Source organism: Nestor notabilis, unplaced genomic scaffold (genome assembly GCF_000696875.1).
Source record: "Nestor notabilis isolate BGI_N333 unplaced genomic scaffold, ASM69687v1 scaffold6668, whole genome shotgun sequence".
Classification (NCBI taxonomy): Eukaryota; Metazoa; Chordata; class Aves; order Psittaciformes; family Psittacidae; genus Nestor; species Nestor notabilis.
Window position 1 is genome coordinate 2355 of NW_009939516.1, and position 13597 is coordinate 15951.

At 44.6% G+C, this 13597-nt stretch overlaps 1 protein-coding gene across 1 annotated transcript; it reads left to right on the forward strand.

Annotated features, from left to right (window-relative positions):
• The first annotated feature begins 2473 nt into the window (after positions 1-2473).
• TACR2 (tachykinin receptor 2) lies at positions 2474-12650 on the forward strand. The gene is made up of 5 exons (XM_010019904.1): positions 2474-2877; positions 6744-6938; positions 10171-10327; positions 10976-11172; positions 12461-12650. The coding sequence occupies exons 1-5, from the start codon at positions 2474-2476 to the stop codon at positions 12648-12650; spliced, it is 1143 nt and encodes a 380-aa protein (XP_010018206.1).
• Positions 12651-13597: the final 947 nt, after the last annotated feature.

Genomic DNA, 13597 nt, shown 5'->3' on the forward strand with positions numbered 1-13597 from the left:
CACATGCTAAATTGCTGGCTTGGCTCCAGGATGATAACTTTGTCAATGCACAACCAGCAAATGAATAAAAGGTGTGGGAGTGTATAAACAAAAGCAAATCTCTGCTGACTTCTATAAGGAAAGGTTGACCAAAGGGTGGCTGCTGTCTGACTACCAGCCAACTACCGCTGACGTTTTGGTGAAGGTTCCTAGGAAACACAGGTACCCTGATCATTTTCAAAGTCAGCTGAGAGAGGTTATGGTTTCACCACTGAAACATCAAAAACTACAGCCCTTTTTCTAAGCACTTGCTAATGTTCCACTTTAACAAAGGCTGATAAAGCACTTTAACTGCATTCTCAGCTAAACAGCTGGATGTTTTTGCTCATATTCTCTTTGGAATTTGAAGCGATTTGAGAGAGATGAAGGGAAAAAAAATCTGAAGAACACTACTAGATGTTGAATTCATATTGCAAATCATGAACAGCCCTCCTGGGCTGTATACAAAAAATGGAAGGTTCATAAGCTGTTTAATGAGGTGTCAGTGGAAGATTTTCAAAAAGAGCCTGGAACTGCTTTGCTAATGCATATGAGAAGACACATACAAGCATATTTTTGCAGTTTCTAGGTAGGGAAGTGGGTTGGGATTACCTGTAGGGTAGTCCATCATGATGAGAAGGAGATACTACATGTAGTACTACAGGTACTAATTTCTAAAAAACAATGCTTGGATAATACGGTATCAGAGAAGACCCGCTTTAAAGAGTTGCAGTGTTAGGTGACGGGTTAACTGAAGACTGCCTCCATGAATTAATGAAGCAAGGAAAGAGTCCATGATGAGCTGGCGGAAAAGATCCTGAACTGATAAATACTGCCCTGTCACAGGGGAGCCTGGCACAGCTGCAGCCCCAGCAACTACTGGAGGGCCATGCACACGGGGAGTTTTTCCTTTATGTTTCTGAATCCTGAAAACAGGTTTTAAAACCTGAAACATTTTCAGTTTCCAGGCAGAGCAGGCACAAGCCAGTGCCAAGTACTCTTTGAAATCTCAGCCTTGACATGTTGCTTATATTTATGTTCTTTACTGCAAAGCTGACAGCAAGCAAGAGCACTGTGCTCTGAGCAGAGAAGGGAGCCAGGGGTTCTACTTTCCCATGAGGATCAGATACTCCTTCTTGCATGTGTGAAGTTAGTAAGTTTCTATAGCACACTCTGGGATAGGGGCTGGAGTGGTCAGAAGGGGCAATACCCCTTATTAAGCCCCTCAGAAACACGAAGCATGGAGACTGGGAGCTGAGGCTCCTCTGAATGTTTCTATGCTGGACAGCAGCTGGAGAAGGATTTCTGGAACTTACGGTGAAATCCTGGGTGCCAAATTCCCACTGAAGCCTTACTAGAAGTCCCAGCTCAGGTCTGTCCTTCACAAAATGCCTCTCTCCTGGCATTATTCGCTAGCGAGACTTCAAGCACCAACAGGATATGTTGCTGTAATTTAAATAAATTAAATCATACCAAATCTATTAAATACAGTTTGTCATATTATATAGGGCAGTCTCCATTAAGCAAAATTCATTAAAAATGTTGATAAGCCTCCAAATAGTTGCAGACAGCAACACCATCTTGCTGAATTTGTGCTGAAATATTTTGTTTCTTTCTTAAGTGTGCAGTGAGCTTGCAGGAAGCCAGGGTCCTGGAAATGCAAGGATCTCAGGACTGATAAGCCTGGCAAAGTAGCTACCCTTGCATTTAAGTTTCTAAAATCCTGGTATAGCAGCATGTCCATTTCAGAGGTTATTTCAAAACGAACAGGGGAGGGGGGAAGGAGGGAAGATTTAAGTACCACTTTGCTATGTTTCATTTGATGTCAAATCGGTTGTTTAGCTTTTGCCTGCAAGAAACTCCACCTCCTTTCAAAGTCCCCCTAAACCCTGTAGAGAATTTATCCCAGCACAGCTCTTGCCTCGCACTTAACATTTACGCCAGCAAAGAAAACCAAATGTCCTCAGTCCCACTGCAGAGGATTCAAATACCAGGTGCCCTGGAAAACCGCTGCCCTGAAAAAGAAGGATTTCCACTTGGATTGGAGTTTTTTCTGGCTTGATATGTCCTCTTATATTTTTTTGCCCTACAAATAACCTAAAGGCAGACGACGTTGCCTGTCACCTTTCCCACCCCACCTTTTTTTTTTTCATTTTTTCTTTCTTTTCTTCCAGAGGAAAAAGAATCTCAAGGGGGAGAGTCGTTCTATAGGTTTTGCTCTTCAAGCATAGATTAAAATGCCAGGCAAGGAAGAGTCCCTCGGTACCGCTCATCTCCTGAAACTGCATTGCATCATTTGGAAAACAGGACGAGAGGACATGAGACATCTCATCCCAATGTCTTTTTAACTGCACTTAGGTCATATGCATGGGGATTCATAACACCAGCATCTACTGCAAGAAAATGAGCAGATGCCAGAAGATTTCATTTTATGCTTAGCTGAAGAAAAAAAAACATGAGCACATTTTCCATTTTAAATGCTAGCAATGTTTCACAGGCTGACTCCCTCGAGGACAGTGGCAATTGGACGGAGGTAACTCAGTTTACCCAGCCAGGCTGGCGAATTGCTTTGTGGGCTATCACCTATTCCTTCATCATTATCACATCCATCATTGGCAACATCACCATCATCTGGATTATTCTCGCACACAGGAGAATGAGGACTGCTACCAATTACTTTATCGTTAATTTGGCTCTTTCCGATTTGCTGATGTCGGCTTTCAATACCATCTTCAATTTTATTTATGCCAGTCACAATGTCTGGTATTTTGGTGAGGAATTCTGCAGGTTTCAGAACTGGTTCCCCATCACTGCAATGTTTGTGAGCATTTATTCCATGACAGCCGTGGCTGCAGACAGGTAAGAGGCGAATGGAGAACATAGGGTCGAAAAAATCCACTGTAAGCTATAAAAAATTCTTGCAATACTTTGTGCAATTGGCCCGCACATACTCTATCAGGTGCCTTATCACCAAAGTGGAAGGAGTGCCAAGCAAATAGACTATAGGGTTAGATGGTAATTATGACACGAAAGGAAGGCTCTTCTGGTTTATCCCTGGTCTGAATCACACCCAAGTCTGTAACAAGTGGAAGTGGCTGGTATTTTGTTGTTCCCACATTATTGATCATAAATTGTTTCCCAGTCATCCTGAAAACTTTTTTTTTTTTTTAAACCATGAGAAGGACCCATCACTTGGACAGAGCTGGAGTGATAGGAATGTATTAGAATGCTGAATATATCAGCATCCACAATCCTGCTTGTAAGCCCAGCAAATCACCAGAAATAATGGGAATTGGATCAGAAATGTCAGTCTGCTCCAAGAGTTCACACAAATTACTTATTCCAAGAGGAAGGAAAGTAATTACAGTGATTTTGTTTGACTTCTGAAGTAATTAGGCATTTTCATCATGCTCTTTTACATCTGCCAAGTCTCTTTTACTCGAGCTTAAATTTGTGGAGTCTGAATGTGTTTACAGCTCATTGTTAAGTAGCCTGATGCTGTTTTTCTTTTTACCAGAAAGAGGCCAAAAGTCCATGGGAATTTCCTCTTTTAAAGGCAGTGGCATGTAAAAGAAGTTGAGGAGGTTAAGCTCCCTTCAAGGCTCTCTGCCCTCCTTCCCCTTATCCTTCCTGTTGTCCCTCCATTATTTCCACTCTCTGCCAGGTGCTGGGAACATCTGTGTCTTTTCTGTCCTATGTCCCTGCTTATCCAGACAGCGAAGGTTTTCCCTGGGGCAGCCCAGCACTGAACCCAGAAATACCTGGCAGTCCTTTATCAAGCCCTCCTGTTGACTTTGCAGTTTCCATCAGGTTTCCCCCATTCCTTATCAAGGATTCATACCCACAGAGGGCCCTGCCAGCTCCCTCAGGAGCAGAGCCAGCACCCCTCTGGAGCCATTCAAAAAGCATCGCTCTGTGAGTCATCAGGGTCACATTCGTAACTCCTGCCCTGCTCACAGCTCGGCTCTCCCCGGCACACCCAGCTGCAGGAAGCGATCGATAGACAAATCAAACCAGATAAATAAACTAGCAGGAGAAAAGTGGCTTTGCCCTGTGTGCCTGGGACACCTGCTGCAACCTGCACTGGACCTGGGGATATGGCACAGCACAGGGTAGTGGCCCCTGTAGTTGGTGGAAGGATTGCTAATGAACACAGGGATGAGTGGTATGTTTATCAGCCTGCAGTTGTCCAGATGAAAGCAAATCCCTATTTACAAGTAATGACAGCTCAGTTTTAGACTTAAGTACTCTTTTGCTGTTCCTTTTAATAACGGGCTGTTGGTAACTGCTATTTTGTATGTGTGGTCTGCCAAAGGATATTATTTAAAAAACAAAACAAAATCCATTTCAGCCTGTCCTCATGTCTCCCTACTCTCATTCCTTGTGGACTTTTGGTGAAAGTACCTTTACAGCCAAAATCTCTTTAGTCACATGGCAGGGATCCGACAGAAAACTTGGCATCTCACTGCAAACCATATTTAGCTATTCTTTGCTTAGCCTTAAAATAGATCCTGACACTGCCTCCTGGAAACTCATGGCTTCCATTTATTGTTACAAGAACTTGCATCCACTTGGGCTCTGTTGTTTAACTTTGATAAAACAATGTCTTCTGAAGCAGTTTCTTGTAAGGAAGGAGGCTAAGAAGTGACAGCTCTATAAGTCATCCCTGTCTGCTGTGGGAAAGGCCTTGGCTATATTGCTCACTGTTGGGTTTACAGAATCACAGAATGGTTGGGGTTAGAAAGGACTTCTGGAGATCATCCAACCCCCCGCTAAAGCAGGCTCACCTAGAGCAGGTTGCACAGGATTGCAACCAGGCGGATTTTGAATCTCTCCAGAGAAGGAGACTCCACAACCTCTCTGTGCAGCCTGTTCCAGCGCTCTGCCACCCGCAGTGTAAACAAGTTTTCCTTCATATTCAGGTAGCACTTCCTGTGTTTCAGTTTGTGCCCATTGCCTCTTACCCTGTTGCTGGACACCAATGAAAAGAGTCTGGCCCCATCCTGACTAGGATCTGACACCTGCCACTGACATATTTGTATGCACTTGTAAGATCCTCTTTCATTCACCTCTTCTCCAGGCTAAACAGACCCAGCTCTCTCAGCCTTTCCTCATACGAGAGATGCTCCAGACTGCTGACCATCTCTGTAGCCCTCTGCTGTACCTTCTCCAGTAGTTCCTTGCCTGTCTTGTACTTTGGAGCCCAGCACTGGACACAGTACTCCAGGTGTGGCCTCACCAGGGCAGAGCATAGTGAGAGGATTACCTCCCTCGACCTGCTAGCCACACTCTTCCTAATGCACCCCAGGATACCATTGGCCTTCTTGGGAGCAGGGCTTAGAGAGAGGCCACAGGAAGCACAAGCAGCAGGGGGCAAAGGCAGCCCTGCCACACAAGAGTGGCCAGGAGACTTCAGCAGATTCAGTAAATCCAACTCCAACTGGCAGGAGCTTGCCTAAAAGCACCGCTTGCCTTGGGGTCCACCCCTGGCTGAGTGGGAAAGCTTCCACCCAGCAGCCCAGGCAACACTTTTACTACCTGCAACACATGCTGCTTCAGCAGCACAGTGCGTGGCATCATTTACACCCAGGATTTGTGGTTCACTGAGAGCCACAAATCAATTCTGGAGAATATTCGCCACTTGATGCCTCCCTGACCAGGTTCAAACATTGTATAATACTGCCTACAGTGAGCTAAAGAAAAGCAAGGCAACACGAAAATTTTATAGCTAAGTAATGCTCTGCTGCCAGGCAGCTCTGGCTTACTTACTGTGCTGCCTGTCCATGCAGCCCCGCTCCATCCTACACGAACAGCCAGGCAGAACTCCCAGTGACCTGCCCAAAAGACAGAACAGAGTTTGTCACATTTTCACTATGAAAACGAAGAAGCAATTGGACTTTCCACTCTTCTGCCTCTGTAACACCCATGTCAAAGACTACGGAAAGCATGACAAGAAATGCATAATTGATTATGTAGTCATTACGATACCATGCATTTCTACACAGGGAACTTAAAACCAGAGAGCCCCAGGCTTGCATGTAATCCAATAGTCAGATGTGCCATGAGGGCTCTGAGCAGGTGTGGGATGAAAGGGTTGGCCTTTCCTTTCCACTGCAAGCACAAGCACTTGAGCATTTACAGGCAGAGGTGGGATGGCACAAGAGTGCTCCACGGCTAAAAATCAGTGGGAAAAAATTCAGGGTAAAGGATACTCAAGACCCTAGCCTGCTGTTGTGATAATATGGGGCATCAGAGGAGATCAACATAATTGGGGGGGGGGGGGAGTGTTTTGGTTTTGTTTTTTTTTTTTGTAGAGGAAGGAGAAACGGTGTGGTATTAAACACCACATATATCTAAACTAATATGAACAGTTCACAGCATGAAATTTCAAACCAAACACATAAAGCATTTGAAAAATTAATTAAAGAAAAAAAACCAAAAAACTCCGAGAAAGGGGAATACTTACAAAGACCATATGCAGAAGGCATAATGACTGCGCTTTCTCCTCATACCTTAAACCACAAGGGTTTAATATATTCTTCCCCAAGACTTGCAGTTGTTCTCTTCAGAAAGGATTTAGCTCCTAATTATTTATAGCATGGAACCTATTAAAATGTCTCTATAACTAAACCCCACTATACCATCCTGGTTAGTTTTTACACTTTCTGTATTTGTTGTATAGTTTACAAATGCAACTGTAAAAGCATTACCTATTTTTCTTGCAGGTACGTGGCAATAATCCATCCCTTCAAGCCCAGGCTCTCTGCTGGAAGCACCAGAGTCATCATAGGGATAATTTGGCTGGTGGCATTTGGGCTCGCCTTCCCACAGTGCTTCTATGCCGAGATCATGATGGACAATGGAACAACAAAATGCATTGTTGTCTGGCCTGATGATGTTGGATCAAAGTACCAGCTCACGTAAGAGAAACGAAAAAACTCCTAATTCATGCAAAAGTTAACTAGGAAACTCAATTCATCTCCAAACTGTTGGCTACAGGGAGAGAGGACAGGGTGGAACCACACAGCAGGGGAATATGGGTGTGAGGCAGGCAATCTAAGCTTAGTTTAAGCCAGTTGTGGAAAAAACTGCCAGGTGATCACAGCTCAGGGTAAGGAAGGGTAATCAAGCCTCCCCTGCTCTGAAAACTGGTTATAAGATCTAGAAATCCCAGATACAGGGCTCAGAAGATTTAAGAGAAACCAGCACAGCCTGGTTCCAAGGATTTTGGATTTTCTCTCTCCATCAAGCAGAAATTAACAGGGCTGGACAGAGCCTTGGGCAACACAGTTTAGTGTGTGGTGTCCCTGCTCATGGCAGGGGGGGTGGAACTTGATAATCTTAAGGTCTTTTCCAACCCTAACTATTCTATGATTCTATGATTTCTAATGCTGAAAAGCTACATATTTAGCTTAAAACTCAGACTGCTCTTCGGGTTAGGGCGGGGGACTGGTGGTGGGAAAGAGGAGCACATTTCAAACATCCTAAGGTTTTATAGACTGACTTATCTGGGCACGCATCTGTGCTCCCAAAAGCTCCTAACCCTCATAGCAATTTCCTCCTGCTTTAAAATATGATTGTTCAGACAAATGAAACAAGCCATACCTTGCATTTAGGGGATGTGCGGTGATTAATCGTTATTCAAAACACATGATACACAGAGTAGTTTGAGAAATTTATCAAGCAAAACATATTTATACTAAGAAGTAATGGAAGAACTCCAGAAAAGGAACAAATCTATTAACAAAATGGAAACGATTTTTCAAACCAAAGCGAAGTGCTAAACTCCCCGTGTCTGTTCTTCACTGTGAATGCTTTTGCCCAGCTCTGTGTACCAGGGACATTTTTGCCTTCTCAGTCTTCATCTCTGGCAGACAGCTGTCTGCCTTCTATGGTTAGTTATTACCAAATCAACTGTTTTCCACACTAATACGTGCCAAGTTTCAGGAGCTTCATGTAAGTTTGGCCAACTTGCAGCAAATTCAGCCACTGGTGGCCGGTTGTCCCCAGTCTCCAGAGTCACAGAATAAGAAAGTAAAGTCAGGCTCATATCACGTTGGGTGATATTCCTTGCAGGGGTCCTTGGTTGGTACCCTGTGGCACATGCTGGGGAACACAGTGTGCCAGGCTCCGGTCGATTGAGAAGGAGGGATAGTAGCTAATTGCCTATATGTAAGTCACTGATGACTATTCCATTCAGATGAAAAGTCTGGGGTTTATTTCTCCCACATCCATAGTTTGAAACAAAAGTTTCCCAGCATAGTGACAAAAACTCTGCAAGCTGGAAAGGCTGGTCCTGAATGCAGCAAATAACAGGACAGGTTCTTTCTGGGATCCCCAGCTTGAGAGCAGCAGTTCCCGAACAGAGAGTATGACTTTGTTCACCAGCTTACTCTCCCTGAACAGCCTCAGATTAGCAGGTTGCAGTAGTTCTCCTAGAGAGGAAGTTGGAAGCAGTGCTCTCCAGAAATCATCTTGAGCAAGGGAGCTGTTGGGACAGATGCCTGCAATACAGACCACTGAGAAAAAAGCCATATGCCGTTCATGTGCTAGTCCAAACACAGAGGGAAAGAAATACTAAGAAACCCAAAGAAAAAACAAAGAAGTGGAGAACTGGGTTCCTCTGTTGACTGTGGGTTCTCAAAATTCTTCAAAGTTGAGTAAAACAGGCTTTCAAGATCTCTAGACTTCAGAACAAAGGAAAATCCTTTTCTGCAGGAAAAATGTGTATGATAGAAACAGGTGAAAAAAGACCCAAACAATGTACTGCTGTGACTGCCAGTGCCTGAGAAACACTGGATACAAAGGGACCGAATCTGTAGAACTTGAACCAACATAAAGAACCTTAACCACAGAGGACATTTTTTATTTTTTTCCTGGTGACAGGTTAACTTTGCAGCAAAGTAGCAAAATTACAACACTAAAAGTTTCTTTTTGCCATGTGCCACTTAGGTTCCTATGCTCTCCTGCTCCTCACAGGATGGGAACTCTAAAAGGGCTTTGCTGATTAGACCTTCAAAAGAGGTACCGCTCTGAGGACATCTGTGAAAGGCAGAAAACAGGCAGGGACTTGCCACATTTCACAGATACAGTATTTTTCTATATGCAGCCACCGCTCTGATATCTGCAAACATTCCAAGCAGCAAACACCACCGTGCGCCCCAACACCCATTTCAACAGCCCTCTACAAAGCAGTTGACTCCACTTGCTAATGCAGCAAGTAACTCCAGAGCGTTGTCATGCTGAGAAAGACCATTTGCACCCAGCCTTTTGTGGCCATTGCCAGCAGCATGTGCCAGAGCCCTCCTGCCTAATCCTGGGTTTTACACTGTTTATGTTAATTTGACAGCTGGCATAACAGAGTGAGCAGGTTGTTCCTTCCCCATAAATGGTGGTTGCTTAAAATAATCAACCTCCAGCATGAGGGAACCAGCAGAAGTTTGCAGGGTGACATGGAAGGTTAGGAAGGGCCGAGCTAAAACACGGCCAGAGGAGATGCCAGCACTTCTGGCTGGAGCAGTAACCCAGTAGCCTGTTGGTGACACATAATTGTGTGCACACACAAACAAAACAGTCAGCAACACAAATACATCTATAACTGCCACTCACGATCTGCATGCTGTAAGCAGGCAATATTCCTTCCTCACTATCTGCAAAGTCTTACCTGATGACATCGTGCATGCTGTTAGCAGCCAGCTGCATCTTGCAGTCCCTGATCCTGGTATTTTTACTGGTGCCAAGTTAAGCTGTTGGCACTATTGCATTCATCAAGTTACTCTGTAGTTTTCAGAATATTCCTTTTCAATTTCTGTCATTTAAAGGTTCATATTTTTTACAGCACAAGTCTCAGATGTGACTCTTTCCTGACTGTAGTGGCATAGCAAAGTTCAGTGCTCTCTGGTAGAAAATAAACCATATTACTCCATCTTGGAAGAACAGTGAATCCAGTCCAAGGACTAATTATTACAACACAAGAGAGATGAGCTTTTGCTATTTATAGAAGTCCCTGTAAAGATGTTTATAGGCAAAATTTCTGCTTCTTTATGCTTTGAAGTTAATGGGAGCCAGACATGCATGTCCAAATGACAATTTCTAAAAGACCCCTTCAAGAGAGATACTGACTATGAAAATGTGCTTGTTCTTGTTTTTCAGGTATCACATTGCAGTGATCGTGTTGATTTATTTACTGCCTTTAATGGTGATGTTTGTTGCATACAGCATTATAGGAATTACTCTGTGGAGCAGTGCAGTTCCAGGCAACCACCTTAACAGAGCCCGCTACGAACACCAAGTTAATGCCAAAAAAAAGGTCAGACGTGAAACTTAAAAGTAATTACCATCAATGCACCAGTGCTGCTGGCTCCAATTCCAAAATGGATCTTGCATTTGATGCAAACTCTTGTGGGATTGGGTATGACAGGTTGACAAAAAGGGGGGTGGGGGGTGGGGGGAGGAGAGGGGGTGTGTGTAAAGGGCATCATCCAGCAAGTATCAAAAGAAATTGTGATCTACATGCACCATCTATCATCCAAGGAAGAAAAGCTCATGTCAGTAGGCAGCAGGCCAGTTCCCAGCAGTCCTTGGAGAGTAAAGCCCAGTGTCCAGTGAATCCACACATTGCAGGATAAACCAGGGCAAAACTCTGGACAGGGTGGGAGAGGTTTCAATGCAACAGCAGTTATCTCATTTCCCTACCACATCTCTCTGATGTAGCTTGCAAGCAGTTCCTCTGCAGAAAGTCCACTCGGCGCACCAGGAAACATTTGCTCTCTCAGGCTGTTCCTACTCTCTGTCATCAGCGTTGGGGGTTTTTGCCCTAGCAGCTCAGGTCTACATACCATACGCAGCACTTCAGGTGAAAACAGACCCAAACCAAAAGTAGCAGTTCCCATTTCCCCAGCAGGCTCAGATGACCACCCAGAGGCCCAGGAATAACACAATGGTTTTGTTTTCCTAGTTTGTGAAGACCATGGTGGTAGTTGTGATCATTTTTGCTGTCTGCTGGCTGCCCTATCACATATACTTCATCCTGGGGAGTTTCAAGGAAGACATCTACCAGCAGAAATACATTCAACAGGTTTATCTTGCAGTCTTTCTTCTTGCCATGAGTTCAACGATGTACAACCCCATCATATACTGCTGTCTCAACCAAAGGTGAGTAGCATGCATGTGAGTGCACAGAGAAAACAAAAATCTCAATCTGAAAAAGCATAAATCTCTGGAGGTGAGAACAACTGTGATTTTTCAACTGCAGTACATAGGCTGAACAGACAATTTATACACTCTGCTAATAATGTGAGATGAGCTCAACCCTTAAGATCGTCAGACTCCGAATGAAGCACAGGCAGCAGACATATGATCAGTGCAGCCACACTTGTACACATTTTCACACACCGACTACCTGATTTCCAAGGAAGGAGGGAGGAAGCTGTAACCCCTGCATCGCATCTGCTGACCTAACGCTGGGCTGGCTTGGCCACCCATTCTTCCAGGACCACCACCCTCCCAGCATAGCCCTGTGCCCCTCACGCAGGCCCTGGGCTCACCCCTGTGGGGAGTAGGAGCAGCCCACGGGTGACCTGCCGAGACTCCCATCCCAGCATGCTGCTACGAGCGAGTGGCTGGGAGAGCACAACCCCATTGTACCAAGAGATGTCCCTCTTGCTCTGTGCTGAGAACAGGCTGTTCTCGGGACGCTGGTGTGGCAGGACGCAGAGTGTGGGGAGCTGCTCTGGCTGCCCTGCGGATCTCCGTGCCAAATCCTGCCTGCGCATCGCACTGATAGAGCTCTCCCTACTCCGCATCTCTCTTCAGCCCAGCTGAGTTCGCAGTGAGTTTTAACGGTGTCTATTACGCACCTTGTCCAGCACCTCCAGTGCAGTTTCACTGGGACTCCACCAGCAAAATTCCTAACTCCAGGGTGGTGCAAGGAGGCTCACTCCTTGAGAGCATTTCAAACAGCATCCTGCCCACAAACTCACAGAAGGCGGCAGCTTTGCAGCCCATTCGGCCAATCTGCACTTAACGTCAAACACCTGAACGCATCCTCCACATCCTCCTCCTCTCTCAGAAAGCAGACAGCATCCTCATTTAATTATTGATGGGGTTTTTTAAAAGCTTCCAGTGGATAAGCACACATATTTTTCTCAGATTATACACTTCTCACAAATGCTGTTATCAGCATGGTCATCACTATCTACTGAGCACATCAGACATCCTGCCATTTCACTGATCATACATATTTACTTAAAATATAAGGAAATCTGATCATAAACTATTGCACTTTTCCTCCATGGTTTTATAAATTTAGCTCTTCACCTCACTCCTTTCTTTTCAATAGAAACGTTTTATTTCCATGGACATTCAGAGGCAAAACCATGTTCTTTCTCTGAGCAACTAAAAAGATCATTTCACCATTTAATTTCTTTTCTTACATGTACAGGTTTCGTTCTGGCTTCAAACTAGCCTTCCGGTGGTGTCCATGCATAAAAGCAACTGAGAAAGACAAACTCAAACTCACATCCCCATCTCTTTACCAGACAACCCACAGGAAGTCAAGAACAACAAGTTTTGATACAGAAACTCAATTGAATGAGAAGACATCATTTACCCTCACCCAGCTAACGCTCTGATTTTCTCCTCCTGGTTCTGGCTCTATCCTAACGCACCATTCCAAGGCAGCAGATTTGTAGAAGCCTGAGGCAGGTCTTTTTTTCTGGAGCTAGTGTTTCTGTCAGGATGTTTTTATATGCCATCAGCATCGGAAGCAGTCTGGTAATAATGCTTATATCCACATGGGCCCAAATATCACCCAGCTATGAACACAGGTTCAGCTCTCCCCTACACCAACAACTGCAATACAGAACAGAGAGAGCTTGGCTGCGAGGTCAAAAAAAAGCAGCAAAGCAGACCTGAGGCACTGCCAATCAGTAGAATATAAATTATTCTCTTCCAGATAGCAATCTCCTTTCTGTTCCACCAAGACATTTAAATCTAGAAAAGAGGTGATGGAGCAGAAAGGCTGGGGCACATTTGGTCCAGTTTGGATGGACCCTTGGGGCTGCATGTGCAGCTAAGTCCCATGGCCCAGCAACCCGATGGTGGACATGACTGTGAAGCAAAGCTTGCTTACAACAAAGGCAAACACTAACACATCCAGACTGAAAAGCCTGCCCTGAAAAATTCTGAGTTCTCGGAGTTTCATTCCTGCAATTTCATCAGCACTGTCTGCATCAGTTAGGAGTGAGAAACAGTTCCCTAAGACGTCTTCATTAAATGCATTTCTATTACCTTGTACCAAAATAAGATGTCATTTTCCTATTAAACTGTGCCCAACTGATTTCTCCAACTTTACATTGTTAATTGTCATGCCTAATTTGGAGAGTGAGAACCTCTGAAGAGTTAGTAGCCGGGTCTGTGATGCTCACTGGCTTGGTCAGGGCTTGTGGATACCATCTGAATTTACCTCCTTTATCTCCTCTTAGTCCTAATGACAGTCTGCCCATCACTGTCTCCTCCCAGATAGTCCTCTTCACCTTCACTTTCCAGACTTACCCCATATTTATCATCACTGTTCTTC

Bases quoted from the DNA above. Each gene is read 5' to 3' on its own strand.
- TACR2 (XM_010019904.1), top strand. From the start codon at position 2,474: ATGAGCACATTTTCCATTTTAAATGCTAGCAATGTTTCACAGGCTGAC. The intron at 2,878-6,743 runs GTAAGAGGCGAA...TTTTTCTTGCAG, and splicing joins ACAGCCGTGGCTGCAGACAG to GTACGTGGCAATAATCCATC. The intron at 10,328-10,975 runs GTCAGACGTGAA...TTGTTTTCCTAG, and splicing joins AAGTTAATGCCAAAAAAAAG to TTTGTGAAGACCATGGTGGT.